At 42.6% G+C, this 26,234-nt stretch overlaps 1 protein-coding gene across 3 annotated transcripts in view; it reads left to right on the plus strand.

Moving 5' to 3' along the window:
• The window catches only part of jmjd1cb (jumonji domain containing 1Cb), a 192,048-nt gene extending 178,091 nt beyond the window's left edge, over positions 1–13,957 (plus strand). For all 3 annotated transcript variants that reach the window (XM_071206755.1, XM_071206757.1, XM_071206756.1), the window contains 13 exons: positions 1,960–2,049; positions 2,195–2,319; positions 2,928–3,159; positions 4,051–4,268; positions 5,211–5,555; positions 5,647–5,815; positions 5,902–5,992; positions 6,233–6,363; positions 6,671–6,793; positions 7,327–7,466; positions 7,577–7,744; positions 9,172–9,303; positions 12,604–13,957. In XM_071206755.1, coding sequence (XP_071062856.1) covers positions 1,960–2,049; positions 2,195–2,319; positions 2,928–3,159; positions 4,051–4,268; positions 5,211–5,555; positions 5,647–5,815; positions 5,902–5,992; positions 6,233–6,363; positions 6,671–6,793; positions 7,327–7,466; positions 7,577–7,744; positions 9,172–9,303; positions 12,604–12,699 — 2,060 coding nt within the window. In that variant the 3' untranslated portion in view covers positions 12,700–13,957. The remainder of the gene's footprint in view (positions 1–1,959; positions 2,050–2,194; positions 2,320–2,927; positions 3,160–4,050; positions 4,269–5,210; positions 5,556–5,646; positions 5,816–5,901; positions 5,993–6,232; positions 6,364–6,670; positions 6,794–7,326; positions 7,467–7,576; positions 7,745–9,171; positions 9,304–12,603) is intronic.
• The last annotated feature ends 12,277 nt before the right edge of the window (positions 13,958–26,234 follow it).

The raw sequence follows: 26,234 nt of genomic DNA on the forward strand, positions 1-26,234 counted from the left end.
TACGGCGCTCACAACAACAACAACAACAACAACAACGGGGAACTGCGTCGGGTCGATGATCGTGTTGCTTTTAATCACACGAAGCCAGAATAAATTGAATAACGACTTCTCCAACCTTATACTTTGCTCCAGAGTGCCGTGGTTCATTGTTTATAATGTGTTTCTTGCAGCATTTACCGACCGCTGCAGTGCTGCTCTTCCACGGGACTTTATTCTCCCGTTAGCTCCCGGTAGCGCACACTGCAGCGGCCGCTCTAAAGTATTCACTGTCCGACTCACACAAGCAGCTGATGCATATCCCCAGTTCCCTTAGCCTAAGTGAATGTGTGTCAGTCTGAATTGACACTGTTTGGTATCACAACGCTGTTATGAAAGTTTCTCTGGTATAAAACGGGTGATGTTGGCATAAGCAACCGAAGCTAAACTGACTACTTGCATCCGATAGCTGCAATAATACAAAACAACACGTCTGCCTCTCTCCACAATGATCGATAACAGTGAACGGATGGTCAAAGTAAGGCACAAATAAACAGAACCACACGAAGCCTGGTAGTGTTGCCTGACTTCATAAAGTGGTGTTTATAGGCACTACTGCTTGTAGGCAGGCTGGACGTCGACCCATGTTCAGGGGAGGTGGCTTAGTTTTCCTGCACGCCTCGACGTAAGCGACGTCACCTCTTAGCTCCAAAGCTCTTGCCTCTGGACCCGACAATTTTTTGGAGCTGGAAATGAAAGCGGATTCCGGAGCTAAGAGCCGGCGCCGCTGCGGTGTGAACAGGAAAACCCAGTGCTTTTCAGGCTCAGCTCCGAGCCGGAGCTGACAAGGGCGCTGGTGTGAAAGGGGCATTATACACATCTTAGTTAGCATGTTTTCACAATTTAAACAGTAACTTAAAGCATATTTCATATACAATGAAATGATTTACTTTCATCACCAATGTGTATTTTAACTAGTGATAAATAAGTTATACTTTGATTTTTTTAAACAACAAATCTTACATATGAGTAGAAATAACAAAGTATACACTATAGTGTTTTTAACTACCATTTTGTATGTTTTTAACAGGTATTCTTAACCATGAACATGAACAGACATTCTAGTCAGCATGGAGCTGCACTATCAATCTATCTATCAATCAATCTATCTATCAATGTTTATTTTGGATTGGATTGGATATACTTTATTAATCCCCGTGGGGAAATTGTTTCTCTGCATTTGACCCATCCTAGTGATAGGAGCAGTGTGCTGCCATTATGAACGGCGCCCGGGGAGCAGTGTGGGGAACGGTGCCTTGCTCAGGGACACCTCGGTAGCACTTGGTCTTGCCGGGACTTGAACTGGTGACCTTCCAGTTGCCAAGCCAAGTCCCTATGGACTTCGCCACCACTGTCATTTATAGCCCAATATCACAAACGTTACATTTGTCTCAGTGGTCTTCACAGTGTGCACAGAATATCAGTATGACAACACGACATACAGCCAATGAAATGAATGAACCAACTGACTGCTCACACTCAGAGCTACCCTGCACTGGAGAGAGAGAGAGCACAAAGCAGGATATAAAGAGCTACTCACCTTGTGGTAAACTCTAACCTGTTTCAGAAACAATCCTTGATGTGGTTTTGGTATGGCGTTTCTTCACCGCAGCATTTAGCTGAGTGTCTCGGTAGAACTCTGAGCAGGCATAAGCTCCGCCCCCCCTAACTAGCATAGTTTGAGTACAAATAACCACTCTGTTCATGCTGTTATGCACACTACACTAAAAGCTGCTCGACTGTGTCTCTGCGCCTTCAGGGTGCTCACAGGGAGAGAGAGAGCCACTCGTCACCCTGTGCATTCTGGAGCGGTATCTATGGGTTACAGACAGCATTAGCATCACGTGCCTCGTTGCTTTGCTGTGTTGTAATGTGTGTGATGTTAGTACATCTCCTGACAGGTGTCTTTCTCTCTGTGTTTAGACAAAGAGCTGTACGGCTGGCTCAAGTGTGTGAAAGGTCAACCCCACGATCACAAACACCTGATGCCGACTCAGATCATCCCCGGCACAGGTACGGCACCCCCCCTCTGTGCCTCTGCCCCTCCTGTGGCCGTGTGCGGCCGACGGGTTAAAGAATGATATTCTGTCAATATCAAAGAACCATGTTTTCCATCTTCATAGTCTTTTTCCTGAATGTTCTGTTTGTGATGTTTCAGTGCTGGCAGACTTGGTGTCTTCCATGCACTCTCTGAGAGACAAGCACAGCATCAAGGCCCGCTGCCCCTGCAGCACCAAGCAGAACCTGCTCCCCAAACTGCCAGCCACTAACGGACTCTCACAGGTACTGCTGACGGTCACCTTATTTGTTGTCTGGAATGTTTCAGTAAGACACCAAACGTGTTCATTTCCAGAGCGAAACAAGGGTCACCAAAAAGTAGAAAACATGTTTTGCTTAAAACTAAAAGGAAAAGTAAAAGGTTAAAGGAAATATTTGAACAGTGGGCCCGCTCCAGCCAAGTAATGTTATTGTGTTTGTTTAATGTGTATTTATACATGTTATTATACGTCCCAACCCTGTTCCAGTTGCCCCCAGCTGGTATGCAGATGCTGTACAGATGTAACACACAGCAGCTTCTGCTCTGGAGGCTGGCAGAGGTGTTATTAATGCCTTCAGTTCTATTCTATTCATTATTAATGTGCCATCATGTAAGATATGTGTACGTATGTACAGAAGTGTAATGTGTGGGCCATATTTCATTATATTATATATATAGAATTTGCTGTGGGACCAATTCAAAATGGTTTGGACCCCCCTGGTTTAGGGTAACTTCTGACCCTCTCTTTTTAACCCTGTTCTTTTACAAATAATCTATTTCTAATTGGTGTGACACCCCGAGGCCGCCAGTCTCATGTTGACCTTTAACCCCACCCCCCCCCCTCCTGTGGCAGGTCCTGCAGAATGTCCTGAACCACAGTAACAAACTGTCTGTGCTCAAGACTGAGCTGGGCTCTCAGCAGAACTCCGACCAAGGAGGGACTAAGGTGGAGACTAACGGAGGGGGGGGGGGAGGCAGTCCAAGCAGTGATGCAGGAAGTGATCCTGTCACCCCGCCCGAGTCCCAGTCCCCTCTGCACTTCCTGGCTGATCTGGCCGAGCAGAAGTCCAGGGAGGAGAAGAAAGGTGAGGGGGGAGGCTCATGGGAGGCGTGTGGCGCAGTTGTTGTGCGTTGATGTTGGTCTCAGGGGGGCACAGGTTCAAACCCCACTGCAGTCAGCATGTCGTTGTGTCCCTGAGACACTGCCCACAGTGTTGGGTATGGAAGTCGCGAGGCGTCTACAAGTGGCATGTAATGGGACAGAGAGATATTACATTGTGTTATGAAGTTATAGTCAGCCGGCTTGGGTAGTAACGGATTGCATGTTGCAAGATGACATTATTAGGATACAAAAAAAGGTAACTGTATTCTATTACAATTACTTAAAACAAATTAATATGAGATTGCTGTCACATTTAAAAAAACAATTTTGAGATTACTAGCAGGATTTAAGAGCTACAATACATTTTGAAATACAAATCGATATATTATAGGTAGACGTACTGAATACATTTTCTTTACAATTTCTATTTAGGCTACTTTAATTCTTCTTTATTTTAAATACATTTCTTTTTAATGCAGTAGGTGGATTAACAACAAAAGTACAGTTTGCTTTTGATCAATGTATTCATTTCAAACAGCATTTGTAAACTATTACTGTAATTTTTAAATAAAATATCTTGGTTTCTTCTTTTGTAAGGTAAAATAAAAATACATTTTATTGTTGTTTATTTTCTCTTGTTTTTATTTACATTGTAGGTAATGCAAAAGAAACGGAAGGTTACATTTATATGTAATATGTATACATATACTTTTATAATTTGATACTCAGATGAGGTTACATTTTGTGTAACTAGTTATTGTAACAGATGTTTAACCCTCCCCACCCTGGAAGTCGGGACAGTTGTTTTGAAACGTTGATGATTTGACCTCCAGATGGTATGTTGTTAGTCATCTCTTCCCTCTTGCTCTAACAGAAAACAAGTCCGTGGTGCTGGGTAAATCAGTGAAGGAGGACAAGGTGGGGGACAGCCTGGAGATGCTGCAGCAGTGCAAGACCACCTCCCTGGTGGCCAACAGTACGGAGCAGGGCTCCACCCTCAGAGACCTGCTCACCACCACAGCAGGGAAGCTGAAGATGGGCTCCACAGACGCTGGGATCGCCTTCGCACCAGTCTACTGCAACACTGCACAGGTAATAATAATAATCATATATAATATTTTTATAGCGCCTTTCAGGAAACCCAAGGTCGCTTTACAAGTCGGGTAGGGGGGGGGGGGGAGAGTAGGGGGGGGAAAGAAAAGGCAGACAGGTTAAGGGGGTGGGGGGGGAAGTAGTGGAAAAATAAACCTATTAAACTAACTATACAGTGGGGAAAGCCTTGGTAAAAAGGTACACATCCATATGTTCAAGGCTTTAACATTAGTCATTTGGAAATTGTTGAGGAAAATATTTACTTAGGCCAAGACCTTTCACCTAGTTTATCACGGTCTTCTCCCCTAACTCCCTTCTCAGAGCACAGGCATGCGAGCGACTTCAGGGTGCTGCTGCTCACTGAGAGTCGTGTTGTCTCTTTAGTCTTGCCTGTTGGCATCAGTTGATACAGGGTGTTTTGCTGGCTCTAGGGCAGTGCTTCTCAAAGTGTGGTCCGCGGACCACTGGTGGTCCGTGAGCGCCCCCTAGTGGTCCGTGAGTATATTGGTAACATTTCACATTTGAAATACATAAATACATTTCAGTTTTCCGCACTCTCGCGCGAATATCTCCGCAATGGAGCGAGGTTAAGTTTCACTTTCAATTGCATGATATAGCCCAGCGCAACACCTTCATCACACAGGTTGCCACTTGTTTGTACCATTTTCAGGCGATTTGTAATCTGTTCTAGAAAAACTATGTGTTTTTTTATATTTGTGGAGTTCGGTGGTCCGCGAGTGTTTTTTTATTGGTTAAGTGTCCTTGAGAAACACTGTTCTAGGGACATCTGGTAGTCAGCTCCGCTGTGATCTCCTTGTGTTCAGAGTCGTTGCTCCTGAAGTTTCCTTTACATTTACAAAATAAAATACCTGCCTATTTTTGCCAATAGACAGTTTTAAAAACGAAATGTTGTTTTCCTTCTGTCTTCCCATCTCTCTGTAGCATGGCAAGGGTGGGAGGACCATGCCTAACATCCTTGATGAAATCATTGCTTCAGTGGTTGAAAATAAAATCCCGGCCAACCGCCAGAACATCGCCAGCAAACTGTCAAGCATCAAGCATGAGCCTGTCACCCCTAGCAACAACAACCCCGCCCCTGCTATCACTGAGGATGTTAAACCAGACAGGAAGAAGACAGCTGTTCCTGCGGCAGTGCCAGAAGAATCAACCAATCAGTATCCAGATATTCCTCACTGCTGGTTAAACAACAGGCGGCTGCTGTGGCTCAAAGATCACCGCAACCACAACAACTGGAAGCTGTTCAGAGAGTGCTGGAGACAAGGACAGGTAGGCAGCAGTCCTCACAGCAGCATGGCCGTCACAGTGACAGAGAAGTCATAGCATCAGGTAGTGATAACAACATGTTCTGTGTCTGCAGCCCGTCCTGGTGTCAGGGATCCACAGGCGACTGAACAGCGCCCTGTGGAAAGCCGACTCCTTCAACCAGGAGTTTGCTGACCACCAGGGAGACCTGCTCAACTGTAAGGACCAGGTGGTGTCCAACTCTGGGATCAAGGAGTTCTGGGATGGGTTCGAGGACATCACCAGTGAGTGTAGCTGTTTGGTGAAATCCTATAGCACCATGACAATGAAAATGGTGTTCAGTCTAAATGAAGTCTGCTTACCCTTTCAGAGCGGCCCAAGTCAAAGGACGGAGAGCCCATGGTGTACAGGCTGAAGGACTGGCCCTCTGGAGAGGAGTTCATGGCCCTCATGCCCTCCAGGTACACCACACACACACACACACACACACACACACACACACACACACACACACACACACACACACACACACACACACAACACACACACACACACACACACACACACACACACACACCACACACACACACACACACTCTGTGCTGTCGGATGTCCTCATCTCTCATTGTTCAGCCAATGTCTTTAGTTCAGATGCAAAATAAAGTGATTGAGTGCATCTAAAGGAGAAGATGTTGTTGCAGATATGACGACCTGATGAAGAACCTGCCTCTGCCAGAGTACTCTGATCCAGAGGGCAGCCTGAACCTGGCCTCCCACCTGCCCTCTTTCTTTGTGCGGCCCGACCTGGGGCCCAGGCTCTGCTGTGCCTACGGTACGAAGGATGTACCTAGCAATGAGTGCAGGGATGTGGAATGAGTGGTAACTCATTTGAAGGTGGAGTTGACATGATTAATACACCTTCATCTGACAGACACGAAGAGACGTGAACTGTGGTATCATTGGTCCCCTGGCTACATGTGTGTGTCTGAGAAAGATGTCTGCAGACTAACGTTATGTTCTTCTATTTCATTATGTACACATTTTAAATATAGTAGTCTCATACTTCCCTCCATATGTTTCCACTTAAAGTGTTCTCCAGACTCTCTGTGTCCTTCTTCTGAAGCTGTTTGTCTCTGCAGGCGTAGCTGCGTCTCAGGACCAGGACTTTGGGACCGCTAACCTCCATGTGGAAGTCTCAGATGTGGTCTCGGTTCTGGTCTACGTAGGAGTCGCTAAAGGCAACGGAGTCCTGTCAAAAACTGGTAGGCTTCACTACAGTCAGCGACATGACGACCCTAAGGACGGGCTGACTAACATGAGCTATTCTCAATGATGTGGACAGGAGGGGTGCATGGCTACATGTTCAAAGATGTCAGACCTCATGACTAGACATAACCTTTTGCAAATTGAAAAAATATAAAGTGATTGCTTAAAAAACCCATCTGCAAGCACAGTGGCCCCTAATGGCTAGAGGGAGCTCCATGAGAAGTTAAACACAACAACACAGTTAATGTGCAACAACATCTTTAGAATCTATCAAGAGAAACATCAAGGAATGGAGCATCTGTTTCCTATGTATCATATCTTTGTCAACTGAACAGTTCGGGATGCTTGACAGTTTTGAGTGTTGGATTGTAATTAAAAGACTAATTATTTAAATTTCATTCAATGAATTGGAAAACAAAGATACGTTTCCTAATTAATAAATGAAAATAAGAATTGAATGAATCCTTAGAAAAACGTGTGTGTGTGTGTGTGTGTGTGTGTGTGTGTGTGTGTGTGTGTGTGTGTGTAGGAGTGTTGAAGCGTCTGGAGGAGGAGGATCTGGATGAAGGGGTGCGCAGGAGGCTCAAGGACTCCAGCGAGACCCCGGGGGCTCTGTGGCACATCTACCTCAGCAAAGACATGGAACAAGTGCGGGAGTTCCTGCGCAAGGTCAGCCCTCTGCACTCTCTGGATAACTACACTCACCAGGTCACACAGTTCCCTACGTAGTGCACTGACATACCAATACTGAGCTCACTAACACCCCCCCCTCTCTGTAGGAGCAGAGCCTGGACGGGGCCCCTGAGCAGGACCCCATCAGAGAGCAGGGCCTGTACCTGAGCAGGAAGCAGAGGCAGCAGCTGCTGGAGGAGCAGGGGGTGCAGGGCTGGACTGTGGTGCAGTTTCTGGGGGACTCTGTACTCATACCAGCAGGGGCCATGCACCAGGTACACACACACACACACACACACACACACACACACACACACACACACACACACACACACACACACACACACACACACACGCTAGTCTGAATGACTTTGTTTACTGCAGGGTAGCTTGTGAATTCACTCCAGGTGGAACTAAAGTCTGATTTAAGAGTTGATTATATTTCACATCATTCCTCCACCTCTGTGAAGTAACTAGAGGTATTAATACATGTAGTGGAGGAGAAGTACACCATGTACCTCTGAATGGTAGTGGGGAATTGGAATGCTGAAGTACAAGTCTCTCAAAAATGTACTTAAGTTACTTTTCCACACTGCTGGTAATCAAATCAAGTTTTATTTATATACAGTAGCACATTTAAAAGCGATTTCTGGTCGAGCCAAAGCGCTGTGCATGTAATAAAAACACATTACTACAATCACAATAAAAGACAATAATTGACAACAGAAATATAAAAAACACAGGGAAACGTCAGGAGACGCTCCGACGAGAAGGCCAGGGAGAAGAAGTGAGCCTTCAGTGAGGATTTAAACCCCCAGGGTCCGGGCCGACCTCACATGGAGGGGCAGAGGGTTCCAGAGCCTGGGCCCGCTGCTGCGAAGGCTCTGTGCCCTCGGGGTTTGAGCCTGGTCTTAGGCACTACCAGCAGCAGCTGGGCAGCCGACCTTAAGGCTCTGGCTGGGTGTAGCGCTGGAGGAGTTCTGCTGATAGGCCGGAGCCAGAACATTCAGGGCTTTGAAAACAAATAAAAGGAGTTTAAAATGTATTCTGAACCGAACTGGAGGCCAGTGCAGTGAGGCCAGAGTTGGGGTGATGTGGTCATGCTGTTTGTGGCCAGTCAGGAGACGTGCCGCTGCGTTCTGCACCAGCTGCAGGCCTGGGCCAGACGCACACACGGAGCGTTGCAGTGGTATTATAAACTCTAACAGACTCAAATGAAGTAAACAAACATCAACTAAACAATTGTTCTTTAGGGTCCATTGATCATGTTGTTTTGAAGATAGATTATATATAACTAATATGTTGATGTTTTAATAATGGTATTGGTTATTCAGAAGGTTTAAACATTGTATTCCCATGATCTTATATTTTAATAGTTTCTGATTAGGCACATATTAACTCTAGTTTTCTTTAGTGTACACATTCCTTATATATGTTCACATATAACTGATTTTAATGACAAAGTGAGTGGGGATTGATTATCGTGTGTGTGTGTGTGTGTGTGTGTGTGTGTGTGTGTGTGTGTGTGTGTGTGTGTGTGTGTGTGTGTGTGTGTGTGTGTGTGTGTGTGTGTGTGTGTGTGTGTGTGTGTGTGTGTGTGTGTGTGTGTGTGTGTGTGTGTGTGTGTGTGTGTGTGTGTGTGTGTGTGTGTGTGTGTGTGTGTGTGTGTGTGTGTGTGTGTGTGTGTGCGTGTGTGTCCCAGGTGCAGAACCTCCACAGCTGTGTGCAGGTCATCAATGACTTTGTGTCCCCCGAGCACGTGGCCAACTCCTTCCACCTGAGCCAGGAGCTGCGTCCCAACAATGAGGAGGTCAACTACGAGGACAAGCTGCAGGTGACGTTGCTTTTTGTTTCTGGTGTGAAGCTGCTGGGAGTCCAGCAGCTACTACTGAAGCCTGTCCCCTGTCCCCAACTCCGGGGACAGGGGACAGGCTTCAGTAGTAGCTGCTGGACTCCCAGCAGCTTCTACTGAAGCCTGTCCCCAACTCCGGGGACTTCCGGCCGGGGACTTTGGGTGGCAGTATACGCCGTGAAGTAGTTTGCGGCCTGCCAGTAAACCCAAAGCAGAAGAAGAAGAAGTGATGTCAGCGGCTTCATTTGCCTAATCCACCCCCAGGGACTTTTTCCGGTGTGAACGCGATCTGTACTTAGTTCATGAGAACTAAAGAGTTCTGATGAACTAAGTTCTGATGAACCTTTGTGGGGAAGGTACTGCAGTGTGAATGCGCCTCATGTTAATACAGTCGCCATCCTGTGGTCTTCAGAGGATGAAGCTCTCACGGCATTTCGTGTTCTAGTCACGAAATATAATCTATTGATTCGACACAGAGCGATTTTGAAAGCAATGTATTTCTACTGGTGGTATGTTTCGTGCCTGAACCAAATGTGACTTGCTCGATCGAAATCAGTCGCATTGACCCGAAGACACATTTTCGTTTGTATTACTGGTCTTAGGGAAGCTCGAGTGTGTGTGTGTGTGTGTGTGTGTGTGTGTGTGTGTGTGTGTGTGTGTGTGTGTGTGTGTGTGTGTGTGTGTGTGTGTGTGTGTGTGTGTGTGTGTGTGTGTGTGTGTGTGTGTGTGTGTGTGTGTGTGTGTGTGTGTGTGTGTGTGTGTGTGTGTGTGTGTGTGTGTGTGTGTGTGTGGTGTGTGTGTGTGTGTGTGTGTGTGTGTGTTTGCGTTTGTGTCCCGGGGAAACACTCACAAGAAACACCGGCTGCTGTTGTGCCTGCTGTGACGTTACATTAGTCCGTTCTCTGCTTGTAATCATGCCGAAGCTTCAAAGTTGTATTTATCATCTGAATTTGCCGAAACAAGTTTAATATTCTGAAAGCCAATACTTTGTTTATTTGAAAACAGATGAAAACAAACTGTCTTTTATATAAAATTGAAGTATTATACAAGTAAAACTACATTTAGCTTTAATCCCATGTAATTGTAGAATGAACACAGTCTTCCTTTGCAGATGTCTAAGTCAGGAGTCTTGAGTAGTCAGCATTACCTAAAGTCATTGGACACATTTGTACATATTATTTTCCTTATTACATGGCTTAGTTGAATACTCGATTCTGATTGGTCAATTCAGAACACGTGACACGTTGTTAATACCGAACAGACAGACCGCTGTCAAGCACTTATTGACCGTTGTTAAGGACGCTCACATCTTCAGAAAGAAGTCCGGTCGATTGAACTGTATACAGTTGGGCCGAAAAGCAAACTGCATGCAGTCTTACATGTTACCATTGGGAGTCTACTTCTATGCAGCTCTGCGTGATTTTGTGGCTACAATTCAGACTAATACGCTACTAGAGGTGGAGAAGTACTCAGATGTTGTACTTGAGTAAAAGTACAAGTACTCAGATCTTGTAGTGAAATTATAAGTACTCAGATGTTGTACTTGAGTAAAAGTAGAAGTACTCAGATCTAGTACTTGAGTAAAAGTACAAGTACTCAGATCTTGTACTTGAGTAAAAGTAGAAGTACTCAGATCTAGTACTTGAGTAAAAGTAGAAGTACCAGAGTGTAGGAAGACTCTGTTACAGTAAAAGTCCTGCATTCAAAATGTTCCTCAAGTGAAAGTAGAAAGTATTCTCATCTAAATATCGTGAAAGACAGTGAAAGTAGTCGTTGTGCAGATTGGTCCATTTCAGAATAATATATATATATGTTTTATAATGATTGATCATGAAAGTGTTCTCAAAGCTGGTGAAGGTGCAGCTAGTCTGAAGTACTTTGTAGACTGCAGGGTAGCTGGTGAAGGAGCAGCTAGTCTGAAGTACTTTGTAGACTGCAGGGTAGCTGGTGAAGGTGCAGCTAGTCTGAAGTACTTTGTAGACTGCAGGGTAGCTGGTGAAGGTGCAGCTAGTCTGAAGTACTTTGTAGGCTGCAGGGTAGCTGGTGAAGGTGCAGCTAGTCTGAAGTACTTTGTAGACTGCAGGGTAGCTGGTGAAGGTGCAGCTAGTCTGAAGTACTTTGTAGACTGCAGGGTAGCTGGTGAAGGTGCAGCTAGTCTGAAGTACTTTGTAGACTGCAGGGTAGCTGGTGAAGGTGCAGCTAGTCTGAAGTACTTTGTAGACTGCAGGGTAGCTGGTGAAGGTGCAGCTAGTCTGAAGTACTTTGTAGACTGCAGGGTAGCTGGTGGATTCACTCCAGGTGGAACTAAAGTCTGATTCAACACTTGATTAGATTTCACATCATTCATCCACATCTGCAAAGTAACTAAAGGTATTAAATACATGTAGTGGAGGAAAAGTACACCATGTACCTCTGACTTATGTTCACTGCCAACCTAAAAGTACCTCAAAGATAGTAATCAATAATGTATTGAAAAGTTATTTGGCTGATAGTTGTATATCGGCTCAGCCAGGTTATATGGGAGGCCCAGTCTGCGTACAGGTCACTCCTTTTGAAATATTAAACTTTCTTTTCTTTTCTTTAATTTTTCATCCTCGTGTAGAATGCTATCACGAAACACATGTTTGGTTGTTTATATCATAAAGAACATCTGATTTAATGTGAGGTAGGGAAATAATCATGTGAGTATAAGTATGTGTATATAAATATGTAATTTACAACAGCTGTAAGCTGCTTGAAAAGCTGGAAAATGCACCTTGAAAAGTGCTTGAATTTGACTTTGGAAAAGGTGTAAGAACCCGTATATATGTTCTCCAGATGTTCGCCTGAACAAAGCTCTATCTCAGTGTCAGAGTACTGTCTGTATTTATAAGTTTACAAAACGTTGGGATTTTTCTTTTAATTCAAAGCTTCGATTGAGTCTTTTAAACTAAACTCCAAACGTCTGTCTTCCTCTTTTCTTTTCCAGCATCTTTTTGAGCTCAGTTAAAGGCCTACAAATATGGATCGCAGCATTATTTTGGGTCGTTTTTAAATACATTTTGTCTTTACTATAATTATGAATAATGTCTGGATCACATGGGTCTGAAATAGTTATACCCAGCTACCACTGGAATCTAATTCTGCAAATATTATGAAGCTATAGAAGCTGGTGTAGGCTCTACATGCAATCAACCAACATGCAAACAATACTGTGTTTCGGATTCCAATGTCCATGTTCTCAAATGAAGCTTTGAAAGTCAAAAGTGTGCAGCTGCTGAAACTCCTCCTCTTCCTCCTCAGGTGAAGAACATCCTGTTCCACTGTGTGAAGGAGGCGGTGAGCTCCCTGAAGAGGAGCAGCTCTGAGGAAGACGAGGAGGAGGAGGAGAACTCATGACCCCACCTCCACCTCGCCCCCGCCCTGCAGAGAGGGAGACGCCTCCAATCAGCACCTCCTCTCCTCCCCCCCTCCTCCTCAGGTGGAGGTGATGGGGTAAGAGCTGGTCATGTGACCGGGGGACCTCAGGGTGTGAGTGCACCACGCCCCCCCCCCATCACCACCAAACCTTCAGTGCCAAGAGGAGACAAACACTAGGCGGCTGCACCAACAGGGATTACACCCCCCCACTCAAACCAAACTCTGTGACTGGTGTGTTTCCATGGAAACTCAGACTGTCCTGTAAACTGACAGCATGATGGAGACTCTGCCCCCCCCTGCAGGAGGTGTAGTCCCTGTCTGTAGCAGCAGCACCCACAGCATCACCAGCAGCATCATCTCTGCTGTTGAAATCTAAAAAATATTGAGGGTAAAAAATGCAAAAAGAGAAACGAGAAGTTTCCGTCAGCGCTCGCTGCCCCCCCCCCCTCTGTGTCGTCTGTCTGTACTCTGTCCATTCTGTTCCTCTTTTCTAGTTCTGTCTGTTGCCGTTTGTTCTACATTTTCTTTTTAATACGAACATTGTTTTATTTCCTCTGTGAAGATATATATTTATTTTATAGCTGTATGATATGCAATGTTATTACAAAAAAAGCATTAATGTAAATGTGAGTTGTACAGTTTATTTTCTTTCTTTTAGTGTGTGGTTTTCAGTTGTAATACGGCTCTACTGTGATGGAGGACACACTCACACACACACACAGACACACACATACTCACACACACACTCTCACACACACACACACACTCACATACACACACACCAGCTATTGCCTGTAACTTTGGGAAATGTTGATGCTCTACAGTCCTCATGCCATAAATACATTTTTGAAAATGAACTGCCAAACTATTGTAAAGACTGTAAAGTTGTATTATGTAAAAAAGAACAAAATGGCTTATACACTTCAGCATTTTATGAAAAAAAAGTATTTGCTGTAAAATTAAGACATTTACAGAAAATATATAATTTATTTAAGAAAATAATGAATTGTCTTGTTTTTTTGTTTAGTTAAATTTACTATGGTGAACTTTTGAAGTTAAAAGATAAAATAATGAAATGTTTACTATAATGTGTAAATATATACATATATACATTCACTGAGGTATTTTTTTAAAACATGGCTTGCTTCAATTTCAAATTTTAAAGTGCAAGTGTTACATGCTTTGTACATTGAAGTTCAAAGGGTTTTACATTTTCCATTAAAATGGATTTATCAAACGTGTGTGTTGTGTGTTCATACCGGGCTCAGCGGGATACAAAGCCTGTTGTTTCATTTCATATGGCTGAAAATGACTAACAGTTAACTACAGAATGTGTTCAGCTCTCAGGTCCATGGAAGAGTCCTCAAATCACAACCACAGGCCGAGAAATCCACACATATTGTATTATTTTTGAGTTATATAATGTGTTTCCCAAGCCACCATTTTTATAATTAACAAAATTGTGCACATCATCAAAATCACATTTAAAGAAAGGAATGAATGTATATTACATTTAATAAACGATTGAACTTAAGAGTTTGCATTTTGCGCCAGAGTTATTTCAGCACCAGGAAGCAGTGATGTCCTCGTGGCTGACACCACCAGGGAATCAGTAACATGAACATATTCATACTATAGGGAATGCCCAGTTTAAAACTTCAGTTTGTGTCATTGCACTGTGGGATCCTCACCACTAGGTGGTGCTGCTATTCCACATTAGTTGTATTTTCCATAAAGATGTCCTCTTCCTCTGCAGCCTCCACCCTGCTGACAGGAGAAAATAACTGAAAATCAAATCACACAGGTCATGTTTGGTGACAGCCAGTGACACCAGTCCAGTCAAAGAGTCTCCTACTGTGTCCATGGTATCTCCTAAATCCAGATTACACACTTCATATATTATGTGCTAGTTATGGATTCTATTCTCCCACAATGCACTGTACAAATGAAATGGAAAAGCAGCTAAATCAAATAAATAAGACTGGGTGGTGATCCAAACAAGATAATACCTATATATATATATATGAACTGCCATTGTAGCAGTTTGATTGACATTCAACGTCACGTGTCACATTTTCTGTTCCTTAAAACAGTATATTGATATTTTTGTATCCGTAGGTCTGAGCAGGAGTTTCACCTTTATATCTTTAAAACACAACATGCTACATTCTGCTATAACTAAATACAAATTGTACACAACAATGACTTCCTTTATGGAGGTAGAATGTTTATGAACACGTCTCTTTTCTGGATTCGATTATTGTTGAATGTCTAGAATTATTTTTGTATGTAAAGCAGCAAGATCATGCTTATTGCAGAGGTGCCTGTCTTTCTGATCTGAAAGAATCTTGGTTTATTAAAAAAAATAAAATAAACGAATTACTTTACCATGATCCATATTGTGACATGAGGAGTGTTGTTGAGGGACAGTCATTGTTCTGGTTCAGGAGTTGATCTTGGATGTCTATACAATGATTTGCTGGCATGATTTATTTTTGATTTGAGATTAAACGTAGTATGTCCTTTCTGCCACTAGGGGTCACCCAATCAAATAATGACAACAAATGTAAATTGGTGAAGAAGCGTGGGATTATGGGAGTTGTTGTCATTGCGGTGAGCCTCTGAGTCTCCTAATTAGGACTCTTTCAGAGTTGTATTCATTCAGAAGATTTTAACAGGAAGCAGAATATCCTCAGAGTTCTGCTCCTCTCCAAACAAACAGACTCACTGTTTAACACGGTAGAAACACTGATAAAACAGTCATATTAACACTCAGAGTGCTAGCTGCAGCTAACGTTAGCTTAGCTTGTTTATCTGATGACCAAAGCTCCAAACATCTGATGACTGAAATCCTTCATGTAGATAAAATATAAAGTTAATAACGTTAATATTAGAAGTGTATGGTAAAATGTGGTTTACAAACAGACATTAATGACGCTGACATTTGAGCGGATATTATAGAGGCGAAGTCACGCCCATCTACTTCCGGCCCATGGGACCCCGGAAGCGAAAAATTAACATTGAATTCAATGGAGAGAGAAAACGTATCTTTTGATCCCGTTTGAATTGTGCCACGAACTACACATATGATGTTTGTCAATCTTAAACAATAAGTTCCATGTCAAAAAAGTCACATTTTGTCGTAAAACTGTTGAAATATAAGACTATGAAAAATACGCGACTACAAAGACTACAAATCCCATTCTGGCTCGCGTAAGTGATGTCACAGGCGATAATGCTCCAAGTGGTTGCGACACGTAATTAAAGCGAAGAAGAAGAAGAAGAAGAAGAAGAAGATCTCATAACTGATTTATTCCCTCCAATAAATAAGAGATTGCTAAAAATAAATTCACTTTTACAAGATGCCTGTGTGCTTTGTACCAGGTTGTAATCACATAAGTGATCATACCTCGTTCTATCGCTTCCCGTCTGATGAAAGGACCAGGAGTCGTTGGACCAAACATATCAGGTAATACACATGTTGTGCATGGAACACAGTCAAGCTAGCTATAGGGTGGCTGTAATGGCAATTTCCTGTTCCTATGTCCTATGTATTGTTGCCATTACTTCACAGAAGGGCTGAAGAGTGATCCAGACGCAGACACATACAGATGACTTTCCGGTCCTTTGTTGCAGTTTATAATGAGGTTTATTCAGCGTTTACATACCAAGGTTTAATTGTACAGTTTTGGTTGTTATGATGAGCATCTGCCGGGCTGGTGGAATCGGTATGCTCTCTCCTTCTGTGTCCCTCCTCTCCTGTCACCTATGACCTCATTATATACACCCGGTGCAGCTAAACCCCGCCACCCAGTGTTCATAAATAATATTGCACTATACATATAACTTAAATAACTGACACACCAACAACACCCATAAAATGGCTCCTACACACCGGCCCCTAATTGGCTTTAGTATAAAACAAAAACAATTACCAATAAATAATAAAGGAGCTATATAAATGGTGTGTATGTGTTGGCATGTCATTCTTAAAGAATGTTTAGTTTCCTTTCTTCTCCCTTATTTTAAGGGTCATCAGTCTTTGCTGTTCTTAGGTTGAAGCAGTCGTGTTGCCATCCCGTCCAGCGCTTAGAGAACCTGTGGGTTTTATTTTCACCCAATTCCAAGCTTCTCCTTATAGGGCTCCTGCATTGATGGGTCAGTCACTTCTTCAGGTCTGTCACTTGGATTCAGCCGCTGCCCTGGTACCATAACTGCAACATCGCAGATGAGCTGCTCGGTAAGGTGTTTGTTGGGCAAGCAATATGATGACTAGACACAATTTGTTTCTGATTCATTGTCTTTAAGAGAATGTTAGTCCTTTGTCCTGTAAGGTTTAGCCTCCTCATTAAACTTTCTGTGCAAAAGGTAGATGAACTTCCATGGTCCAGAAATGCGTCCGGTTTTAGGTCGGACAGTCCGGAATTCTGCGAGTTTGTGGAAGTGGAGGAATGCAATCTGCTGCGGCACGTTGTCACGAGATGGTTGTCTCTGCTGCCATCTATTGACAGAATCCTGAAGTGTTGGAGACCCCTGACCAGCTACTTTCAGAGTCTCGGTGAGGAGGAATGCTCCAAGATGTTGTGGAAATGCTTTGGAGAGGATGGTAACGAAGTATCTGAGATGTATTTTCTCTTCCTCAGTCACATTCTGAAAGTGTTTTCAGACTGCATTGAAGCACTTGAGGCCAAATCATTCAGCATAACCTCTGTGTTTAAGGTAATGACTGAACTGAAGGGAAACTTGAGAGAAGGTTAAAGGACACATTTTTTGGCTTTGCTGTGAACAACAACTCAAGCATCTAACCCCTGATCTGGCAAAGAAATGTGAGGCTGATTTTCTTGTTTTCTATGAAAGAGCCAAGAAAGACGTGAGTGAAAGGTATGACTTCTCTGAGAACAGCTTTCATAGTAAAGTGTCAAAGCTTGGCCTCACAACTGCTGTGTCCTATGGAGAATACAGTGATGCAGTCCAAGCCTGCAGTCTGAAAGACATTGACATGGATGGACTCTATGAGGAATATGGCATGGTGGAAGCTATTCTCAGCTCTTCAGAAATGGAAGGATGCCACAGTGAGGAGCGGTATCTCAAACTGTTTTCCAAAGCAGAAGTCCCACTTGTGAATCTGAGGAAGGTCAGCGCCTACATCTTCTCCATCCCATGTAGCAATGCCCATACAGAACGTGTGTTCTCAATGATGACCTCAGCATGGAGAAATGAGAGAAATCGTCTGGATGTGGACAGTGTCAAGGCAGAGCTGCACATTTGTGTCAACTTCACATTTGAGTGCACAGACATGTACCAGAGACTCCTTACAAACAAAAAACTCTTGGAAGCAGCCAGGAAAGGGCAAAAGTATCGAAAATAGACATTCAACTTGTGGTTAGTACACTAGTCTCATTGTGTTTTGAGTGTGAAGGATTCAGTGAAGCCAGGATAAAACTAAAAGATAATCCCAAAGTGTCCTCCTTTTTGGTGTTATGGAAATGGCCACCCTAGCTACATAGCTAGTAGCGAGCACGTTAGTTAGCATCACATTACTTAGCCTTGTCATTTGTATTAGCCTTAACATGAAGTGAAACAGTAAGAGTAGTCATGATGGTAAGTATTTTGTGAAACATTTGAAGAGGAGCCTATCGCCCCATCCACCAGGTGCTAAGGGGGCGGGAGGTAGGCTAACGGCAGATTAGCATCTGCGATCTTTTCTACTTAATGCTATCTGCTCAAATGGTTAACATTGAACATTAAAAGATCAGATCATAAGTTGATCTGTTTTCTTTATTCTTCTCTCTTCCCAGCTCCATCCATCACGTGCTCTGTTCCTGCAGGTCCTGCTTGCTAATCAATGCTTTATTTGTTTACACAATTACAAATAAAGTCAATGTATTGTATGACATGAAGTTGTGCTTCATTCGGAGTCAATAATAAATTCATTCTGCCTTCAACTGCACAATGACTGTGGACTGCACCGACATCCATGTAGCTGCCCCCCAGTAAGATGAACCAAGCAAAGAGGGTCGCCATCATGCCCAAGGACATCCAGCTGGCCCGCTGCATCCGGAGAGAGGGCTTAGACTGACCTGAGACCAGCACACCCAAACAAACGGCTCTTTTAAGAGCCACCTACAGTTTCAAAGAGTTGCAATCCTACGTTATTATAATTATTAAACTGGTTCATGTATCACTTAGTTTACTGAACCGTGATGAATGAAAGAAATGAGTGAGGTAGTGGTTTACTGAAGTTACAAAGACATTAATATATGAGTGACAGGTCAGTGTAAACACAAGCTTCTGTCAATTATGGATCACTCAAACTATTTATATAAAAATATGTAATAAAGTTCTAAAACAAGTATTAGGTATATTCCTTGATAGCTTTTGGAGAAGGTTGTTTTTAAGTTTACTAAAATCTATCGTTTCAACTGTTTCACTTTATAAAAAGGAACAGGTGAGTATTATTGAGTTTCTTATTCTGTCAGTAAATTATCCAAATTAAATGTTTATCATTATTTTATTCAACCCTAAACAAATTGATTGTACCTTTTTAATAATGACCTTACATGGTTAAGTTAAATTAACTTCAGAAAATCAAATCTGTTCTGAGAAAAAACTAATAAATGTTTAAAGATAGGAACTTGCCATCCCACTGAAAAACAGTCCGTAGAGATTTAAAGGCGTAGTTGTAGTTCAGTCCAACGTTTCATTTGGATTCATTTCTCCAACAGTCAACTATTTTCATAAAGAATATATATATTTTTCAAAGTCAACTTTATTGTCAATCTTACTCAGTTTGTGTTTATAGACAGAGATCAAAAATACTTTTAAATCAAATAAAATTATACAATTTACAGATATGTATACAAATATATATATATATATCCTATATAATGATGGTGGACACTTCACCTCCAGCAGGGCAGATGGCTGCACAAGTCCATCGGGGGATGCTCCCAAAACACCGACTCACTCACAAAGAGACCAGACTCGAACACTGTCACCTGATAGGCCTGCACAAAAGCCTTCACCCCTTCGGCCTCGTTTACAACCCCCCAGTTGACAGCCATGACTCCGTCCAAGTTGTACCCCCCGAGCACCCTCTTCATGAGGGACGCGCATGGAGTGGATGAAAGTCCCGACCGCAGCACAGTACCAAACTTGCTGGCTGTCAACCTGCCCCGCCTGTGTAACTGCCACTTTGTCCGCTGTCCTACGGTGGCTGTCTGGATGGCAGCTTGCTGGTCTCTGCTCAATCGCATTGAGGCAAGAATTGCCTCAAGCCACCGACCCCCATGCCCCTTCACCAGCTCCGGCACGGTGACAATGGCCTGATGTTGAGGCCGCGGCTCTGGCTCAGGTGACAAAAGCCATGCCATGCCACACTGTGCGCCCCTCAGTGCAGACCTGAACCAGTCACATCCTGAGTGGCGATGTCTCTGGCCAGTGGGTTATATGTCTCCTCTCACTGTTGGTAGAGTTGAGACACCGGCTGGACTACTTTGGAAGTGCCAGGCTTCCTCCACTGGCACTCAACATCTGTGGAGCGATCTGCCACATGGCACATATTGCCAATGCTGCAGCGTCGCTGCATTTGTACATCCCCGTGCACAATCACAGACAGCGCTCTGTATCGCTCCATCGTCTCCCATGCAGATCTGTACAAATAAAGTAAGTACCATGTTTGTTAGCATGCTATAATAGATTGAATGAGCAATAATACAAGGATGGTCCGGATCTGGGTCAAAGATAGTAATCAATAATGTATTGAAAAGTTATTTGGCTGATAGTTGTATATCGGCTCAGCCAGGTTATATGGGAGCCCAGTCTGCGTACAGGTCACTCCTTTTGAAATATTAAACTTTCTTTTCTTTTCTTTAATTTTTCATCCTCGTGTAGAATGCTATCACGAAACACTGTTTGGTTGTTTATATCATAAAGAACATCTGATTTAATGTGAGGTAGGGAAATAATCATGTGAGTATAAGTATGTGTATATAAATATGTAATTTACAACAGCTGTAAGCTGCTTGAAAAGCTGGAAAATGCACCTTGAAAAGTGCTTGAATTTGACTTTGGAAAAGGTGTAAGAACCCGTATATATGTTCTCCAGATGTTCGCCTGAACAAAGCTCTATCTCAGTGTCAGAGTACTGTCTGTTTAAAGTTTACAAAACGTTGGGATTTTTCTTTTAATTCAAAGCTTCGATTGAGTCTTTTAAACTAAACTCCAAACGTCTGTCTTCCTCTTTTCTTTTCCAGCATCTTTTTGAGCTCAGTTAAAGGCCTACAAATATGGATCGCAGCATTATTTTGGGTCGTTTTTAAATACATTTTGTCTTTACTATAATTATGAATAATGTCTGGATCACATGGGTCTGAAATAGTTATACCCAGCTACCACTGGAATCTAATTCTGCAAAATTATGAAGCTATAGAAGCTGGTGTAGGCTCTACATGCAATCAACCAACATGCAAACAATACTGTGTTTCGGATTCCAATGTCCATGTTCTCAAATGAAGCTTTGAAAGTCAAAAGTGTGCAGCTGCTGAAACTCCTCCTCTTCTCCTCAGGTGAAGAACATCCTGTTCCACTGTGTGAAGGAGGCGGTGAGCTCCTTGAAGAGGAGCAGCTCTGAGGAAGACGAGGAGGAGGAGGAACTCATGACCCCACCTCCACCTCGCCCCCGCCCTGCAGAGAGGGAGACGCCTCCAATCAGCCCTCCTCTCCTCCCCCCTCCTCCTCAGGTGGAGGTGATGGGGTAAGAGCTGGTCATGTGACCGGGGGACCTCAGGGTGTGAGTGCACCACGCCCCCCCCCCATCACCACCAAACCTTCAGTGCCAAGGGACAAACACTAGGCGGCTGCACCAACAGGGATTACACCCCCCCACTCAAACCAAACTCTGTGACTGGTGTGTTTCCAGGGAAACTCAGACTGTCCTGTAAACTGACAGCATGATGGAGACTCTGCCCCCCCTGCAGGAGGTGTAGTCCCTGTCTGTAGCAGCAGCACCCACAGCATCACCAGCAGCATCATCTCTGCTGTTGAAATCTAAAAAATATTGAGGGTAAAAAATGCAAAAAGAGAAACGAGAAGTTTCCGTCAGCGCTCGCTGCCCCCCCCCCCTCTGGTCGTCTGTCTGTACTCTGTCCATTCTGTTCCTCTTTTCTAGTTCTGTCTGTTGCCGTTTGTTCTACATTTTCTTTTAATACGAACATTGTTTTATTTCCTCTGTGAAGATATATATTTATTTATAGCTGTATGATATGCAATGTTATTACAAAAAAAGCATTAATGTAAATGTGAGTTGTACAGTTATTTTCTTTCTTTTAGTGTGTGGTTTTCAGTTGTAATACGGCTCTACTGTGATGGAGGACACACTCACACACACACACAGACACACACATACTCACACACACACTCTCACACACACACACACTCACATACACACCACACCAGCTTTGCCTGTAACTTTGGGAAATGTTGATGCTCTACAGTCCTCATGCCATAAATACATTTTTGAAAATGAACTGCCAAACTATTGTAAAGACTGTAAAGTTGTATTATGTAAAAAAGAACAAAATGGCTTATACACTTCAGCATTTTATGAAAAAAAGTATTTGCTGTAAAATTAAGACATTTACAGAAAATATATAATTTATTTAAGAAAATAATGAATTGTCTTGTTTTTTTGTTTAGTTAAATTTACTATGGTGAACTTTTGAAGTTAAAAGATAAAATAATGAAATGTTTACTATAATGTGTAAATATATACATATATACATTCACTGAGGTATTTTTTTAAAACATGGCTTGCTTCAATTTCAAATTTTAAAGTGCAAGTGTTACATGCTTTGTACATTGAAGTTCAAAGGGTTTTACATTTTCCATTAAAATGGATTTATCAAACGTGTGTGTTTGTGTTCATACCGGGCTCAGCGGGATTACAAAGCCTGTTGTTTCATTTCATATGGCTGAAAATGACTAACAGTTAACTACAGAATGTGTTCAGCTCTCAGGTCCATGGAAGAGTCCTCAAATCACAACCACAGGCCGAGAAATCCACACATATTGTATTATTTTTGAGTTATAAATGTGGTTTCCCAAGCCACCATTTTTATAATTAACAAAATTGTGCACATCATCAAAATCACATTTAAAGAAAGGAATGAATGTATATTACATTTAATAAACGATTGAACTTAAGAGTTTGCATTTTGCGCCAGAGTTATTTCAGCACCAGGAAGCAGTGATGTCCTCGTGGCTGACACCACCAGGGAATCAGTAACATGAACATATTCATACTATAGGGAATGCCCAGTTTAAAACTTCAGTTTGTGTCATTGCACTGTGGGATCTCACCACTAGTGGTGCTGCTATTCCACATAGTTGTATTTTTCCATAAAGATGTCCTCTTCCCTCTGCAGCCTCCACCCTGCTGACAGGAAGAAAATAACTGAAAATCAATCACACAGGTCATGTTTGGTGACGCCAGTGACACCAGTCCAGTCAAAGGAGTCTCCTACTGTGTCCATGGTATCTCCTAAATCCAGATTTACACACTTCATATATTATGTGCTAGTTATGGATTCTATTCTCCCACAATGCCACTGTACAAATGAAATGGAAAAGCAGCTAAATCAAATAAATAAGACTGGGTGGTGATGCCAAACAAGATAATACCTATATATATATATATGAACTGCCATTGTAGCAGTTTGATTGACATTCAACGTCACGGTCACATTTCTGTTCCTTAAACAGTATATTGATATTTTTGTATCCGTAGGTCTGAGCAGGAGTTTCACCTTTATATCTTTTAAAACACAACATGCTACATTCTGCTATAACTAAATACAAATTGTACACAAACAATGACTTCCTTATGTTGGAGGTAGAATGTTTATGAACACGTCTCTTTTCTGGATTCGATTATTGTTGAATGTCTAGAATTATTTTTGTATGTAAAGCAGCAAGATCATGCTTATTGCAGAGGTGCCCTGTCTTTCTGATCTGAAAGAATCTTGGTTTATTAAAAAAAATAAAATAACGAATTACTTTACCATGATCCATATTGTGACATGAGGAGTGTTGTTGAGGGACAGTCATTGTTCTGGTTCTAGGAGTTGATCTTTGGATGTCTATACAATGATTTGCTGGCATGATTATTTTTTGATTTGAGATTAAACGTAGTATGTCCTTTTCTGCCACTAGGGGTCACCCAATCAAATAATGACAACAACTGTAAATTGGTGAAGAAGCGTGGGATTATGGGAGTTGTGTCCATTGCGGTGAGCCTCTGAGTCTCCTAATTAGGACTCTTTCAGAGTTGTATTCATTCAGAAGATTTTAACAGGAAGCAGAGAATATCCTCAGAGTTCTGCTCCTCTCCAAACAAACAGACTCACTGTTTTAACACGGTAGAAAACCCTGATAAAAACAGTCATATTAACACTCAGAGTGCTAGCTGCAGCTAACGTTAGCTTAGCTTGTTTATCTGATGACCAAAAGCTCCAAACATCTGATGACTGAAATCCTTCATGTAGATAAAATATAAAGTTAATAACGTTAATATTAGAAGTGTATGGTAAAATGTTGGTTTACAAACAGACCTTAATGACGCTGACATTTGAGCGGATATTAATAGAGGGCGAAAGTCACGCCCATCTACTTCCGGCCCATGGGACCCCCGGAGCGAAAAATTAACATTGAATTCAATGGAGAGAGAAAACGTATCTTTTGATCCCGTTTGAATTGATGCCACGAACTACACATATGATGTTTGTCAATCTTAAACAATAAAGTTCCAATTGTCAAAAAAGTCACATTTTTGTCGTAAAAACTGTTGAAAATATAAGACTATGAAAAATACGCGACTACATAGACTACAAATCCCATTCTGGCTCGCGTACATTGATGTCACAAGGGCGATAATGCTCCAAGTGGTTGCGACACTAATTAAAGCGAAGAGAGAAGAAGAAGAAGAAGAAGATCTCATAACTGATTTATTCCCTCCAATAAATAAGAGATTGCTAAAAATAAATTCACTTTTACAAGATGCCTGGTGTGCTTTGTACCAGGTTGTAATCACATAAGTGATCATACCTCGTTCTATCGCTTCCCGTCTGATGAAAGGACCAGGAGTCGTTGGACCAAACATATCAGGTAATACACATGTTGTGCATGGAACACAGTCAAGCTAGCTATAGGGTGGCTGTAATGGCAATTTCCTGTTCCTATGTCCTATGTATTGTTGCCATTACTTCACAGAAGGGCTGAAGAGTGATCCAGACGCAGACACATACAGATGACTTTCCGGTCCTTTGTTGCAGTTTATAATGAGGTTTATTCAGCGTTTACATACCAATGTTTAATTGTACAGTTTTGGTTGTTATGATGAGCATCTGCCGGGCTGGTGGAATCGGTATGCTCTCTCCTTCTGTGTCCCTCCTCTCCTGTCACCTATGACCTCATTATATACACCCGGTGCAGCTAAACCCCGCCACCCAGTGTTCATAAATAATATTGCACTATACATATAACTTAAATAAACTGACACACCAACAACACCCATAAAATGGCTCCTACACACCGGCCCCTAATTGGCTTTAGTATAAAACAAAAACAATTACCAATAAATAATAAAGGAGCTATATAAATGGTGTGTATGTGTTGGCATGTCATTCTTAAAGAATGTTTAGTTTCCTTTCTTCTCCCTTATTTTAAGGGTCATCAGTCTTTGCTGTTCTTAGGTTGAAGCAGTCGTGTTGCCATCCCGTCCAGCGCTTAGAGAACCTGTGGGTTTTATTTTCACCCAATTCCAAGCTTCTCCTTATAGGGCTCCTGCATTGATGGGGTCAGTCACTTCTTCAGGTCTGTCACTTGGATTCAGCCGCTGCCCTGGTACCATAACTGCAACATCGCAGATGAGCTGCTCGGTAAGGTGTTTGTTGGGCAAGCAATATGATGACTAGACACAATTTGTTTCTGATTCATTGTCTTTAAGAGAATGTTAGTCCTTTGTCCTGTAAGGTTTAGCCTCCTCATTAAACTTTCTGTGCAAAAGGTAGATGAACTTCCATGGTCCAGAAATGCGTCCGGTTTTAGGTCGGACAGTCCGGAATTCTGCGAGTTTGTGGAAGTGGAGGAATGCAATCTGCTGCGGCACGTTGTCACGAGATGGTTGTCTCTGCTGCCATCTATTGACAGAATCCTGAAGTGTTGGAGACCCCTGACCAGCTACTTTCAGAGTCTCGGTGAGGAGGAATGCTCCAAGATGTTGTGGAAATGCTTTGGAGAGGATGGTAACGAAGTATCTGAGATGTATTTTCTCTTCCTCAGTCACATTCTGAAAGTGTTTTCAGACTGCATTGAAGCACTTGAGGCCAAATCATTCAGCATAACCTCTGTGTTTAAGGTAATGACTGAACTGAAAGGGAAACTTGAGAGAAGGTTAAAGGACACATTTTTTGGCTTTGCTGTGAACAACAAACTCAAGCATCTAACCCCTGATCTGG

This window comes from Pseudochaenichthys georgianus, chromosome 19 (assembly GCF_902827115.2).
Source record: "Pseudochaenichthys georgianus chromosome 19, fPseGeo1.2, whole genome shotgun sequence".
NCBI lineage: Eukaryota > Metazoa > Chordata > Actinopteri > Perciformes > Channichthyidae > Pseudochaenichthys > Pseudochaenichthys georgianus.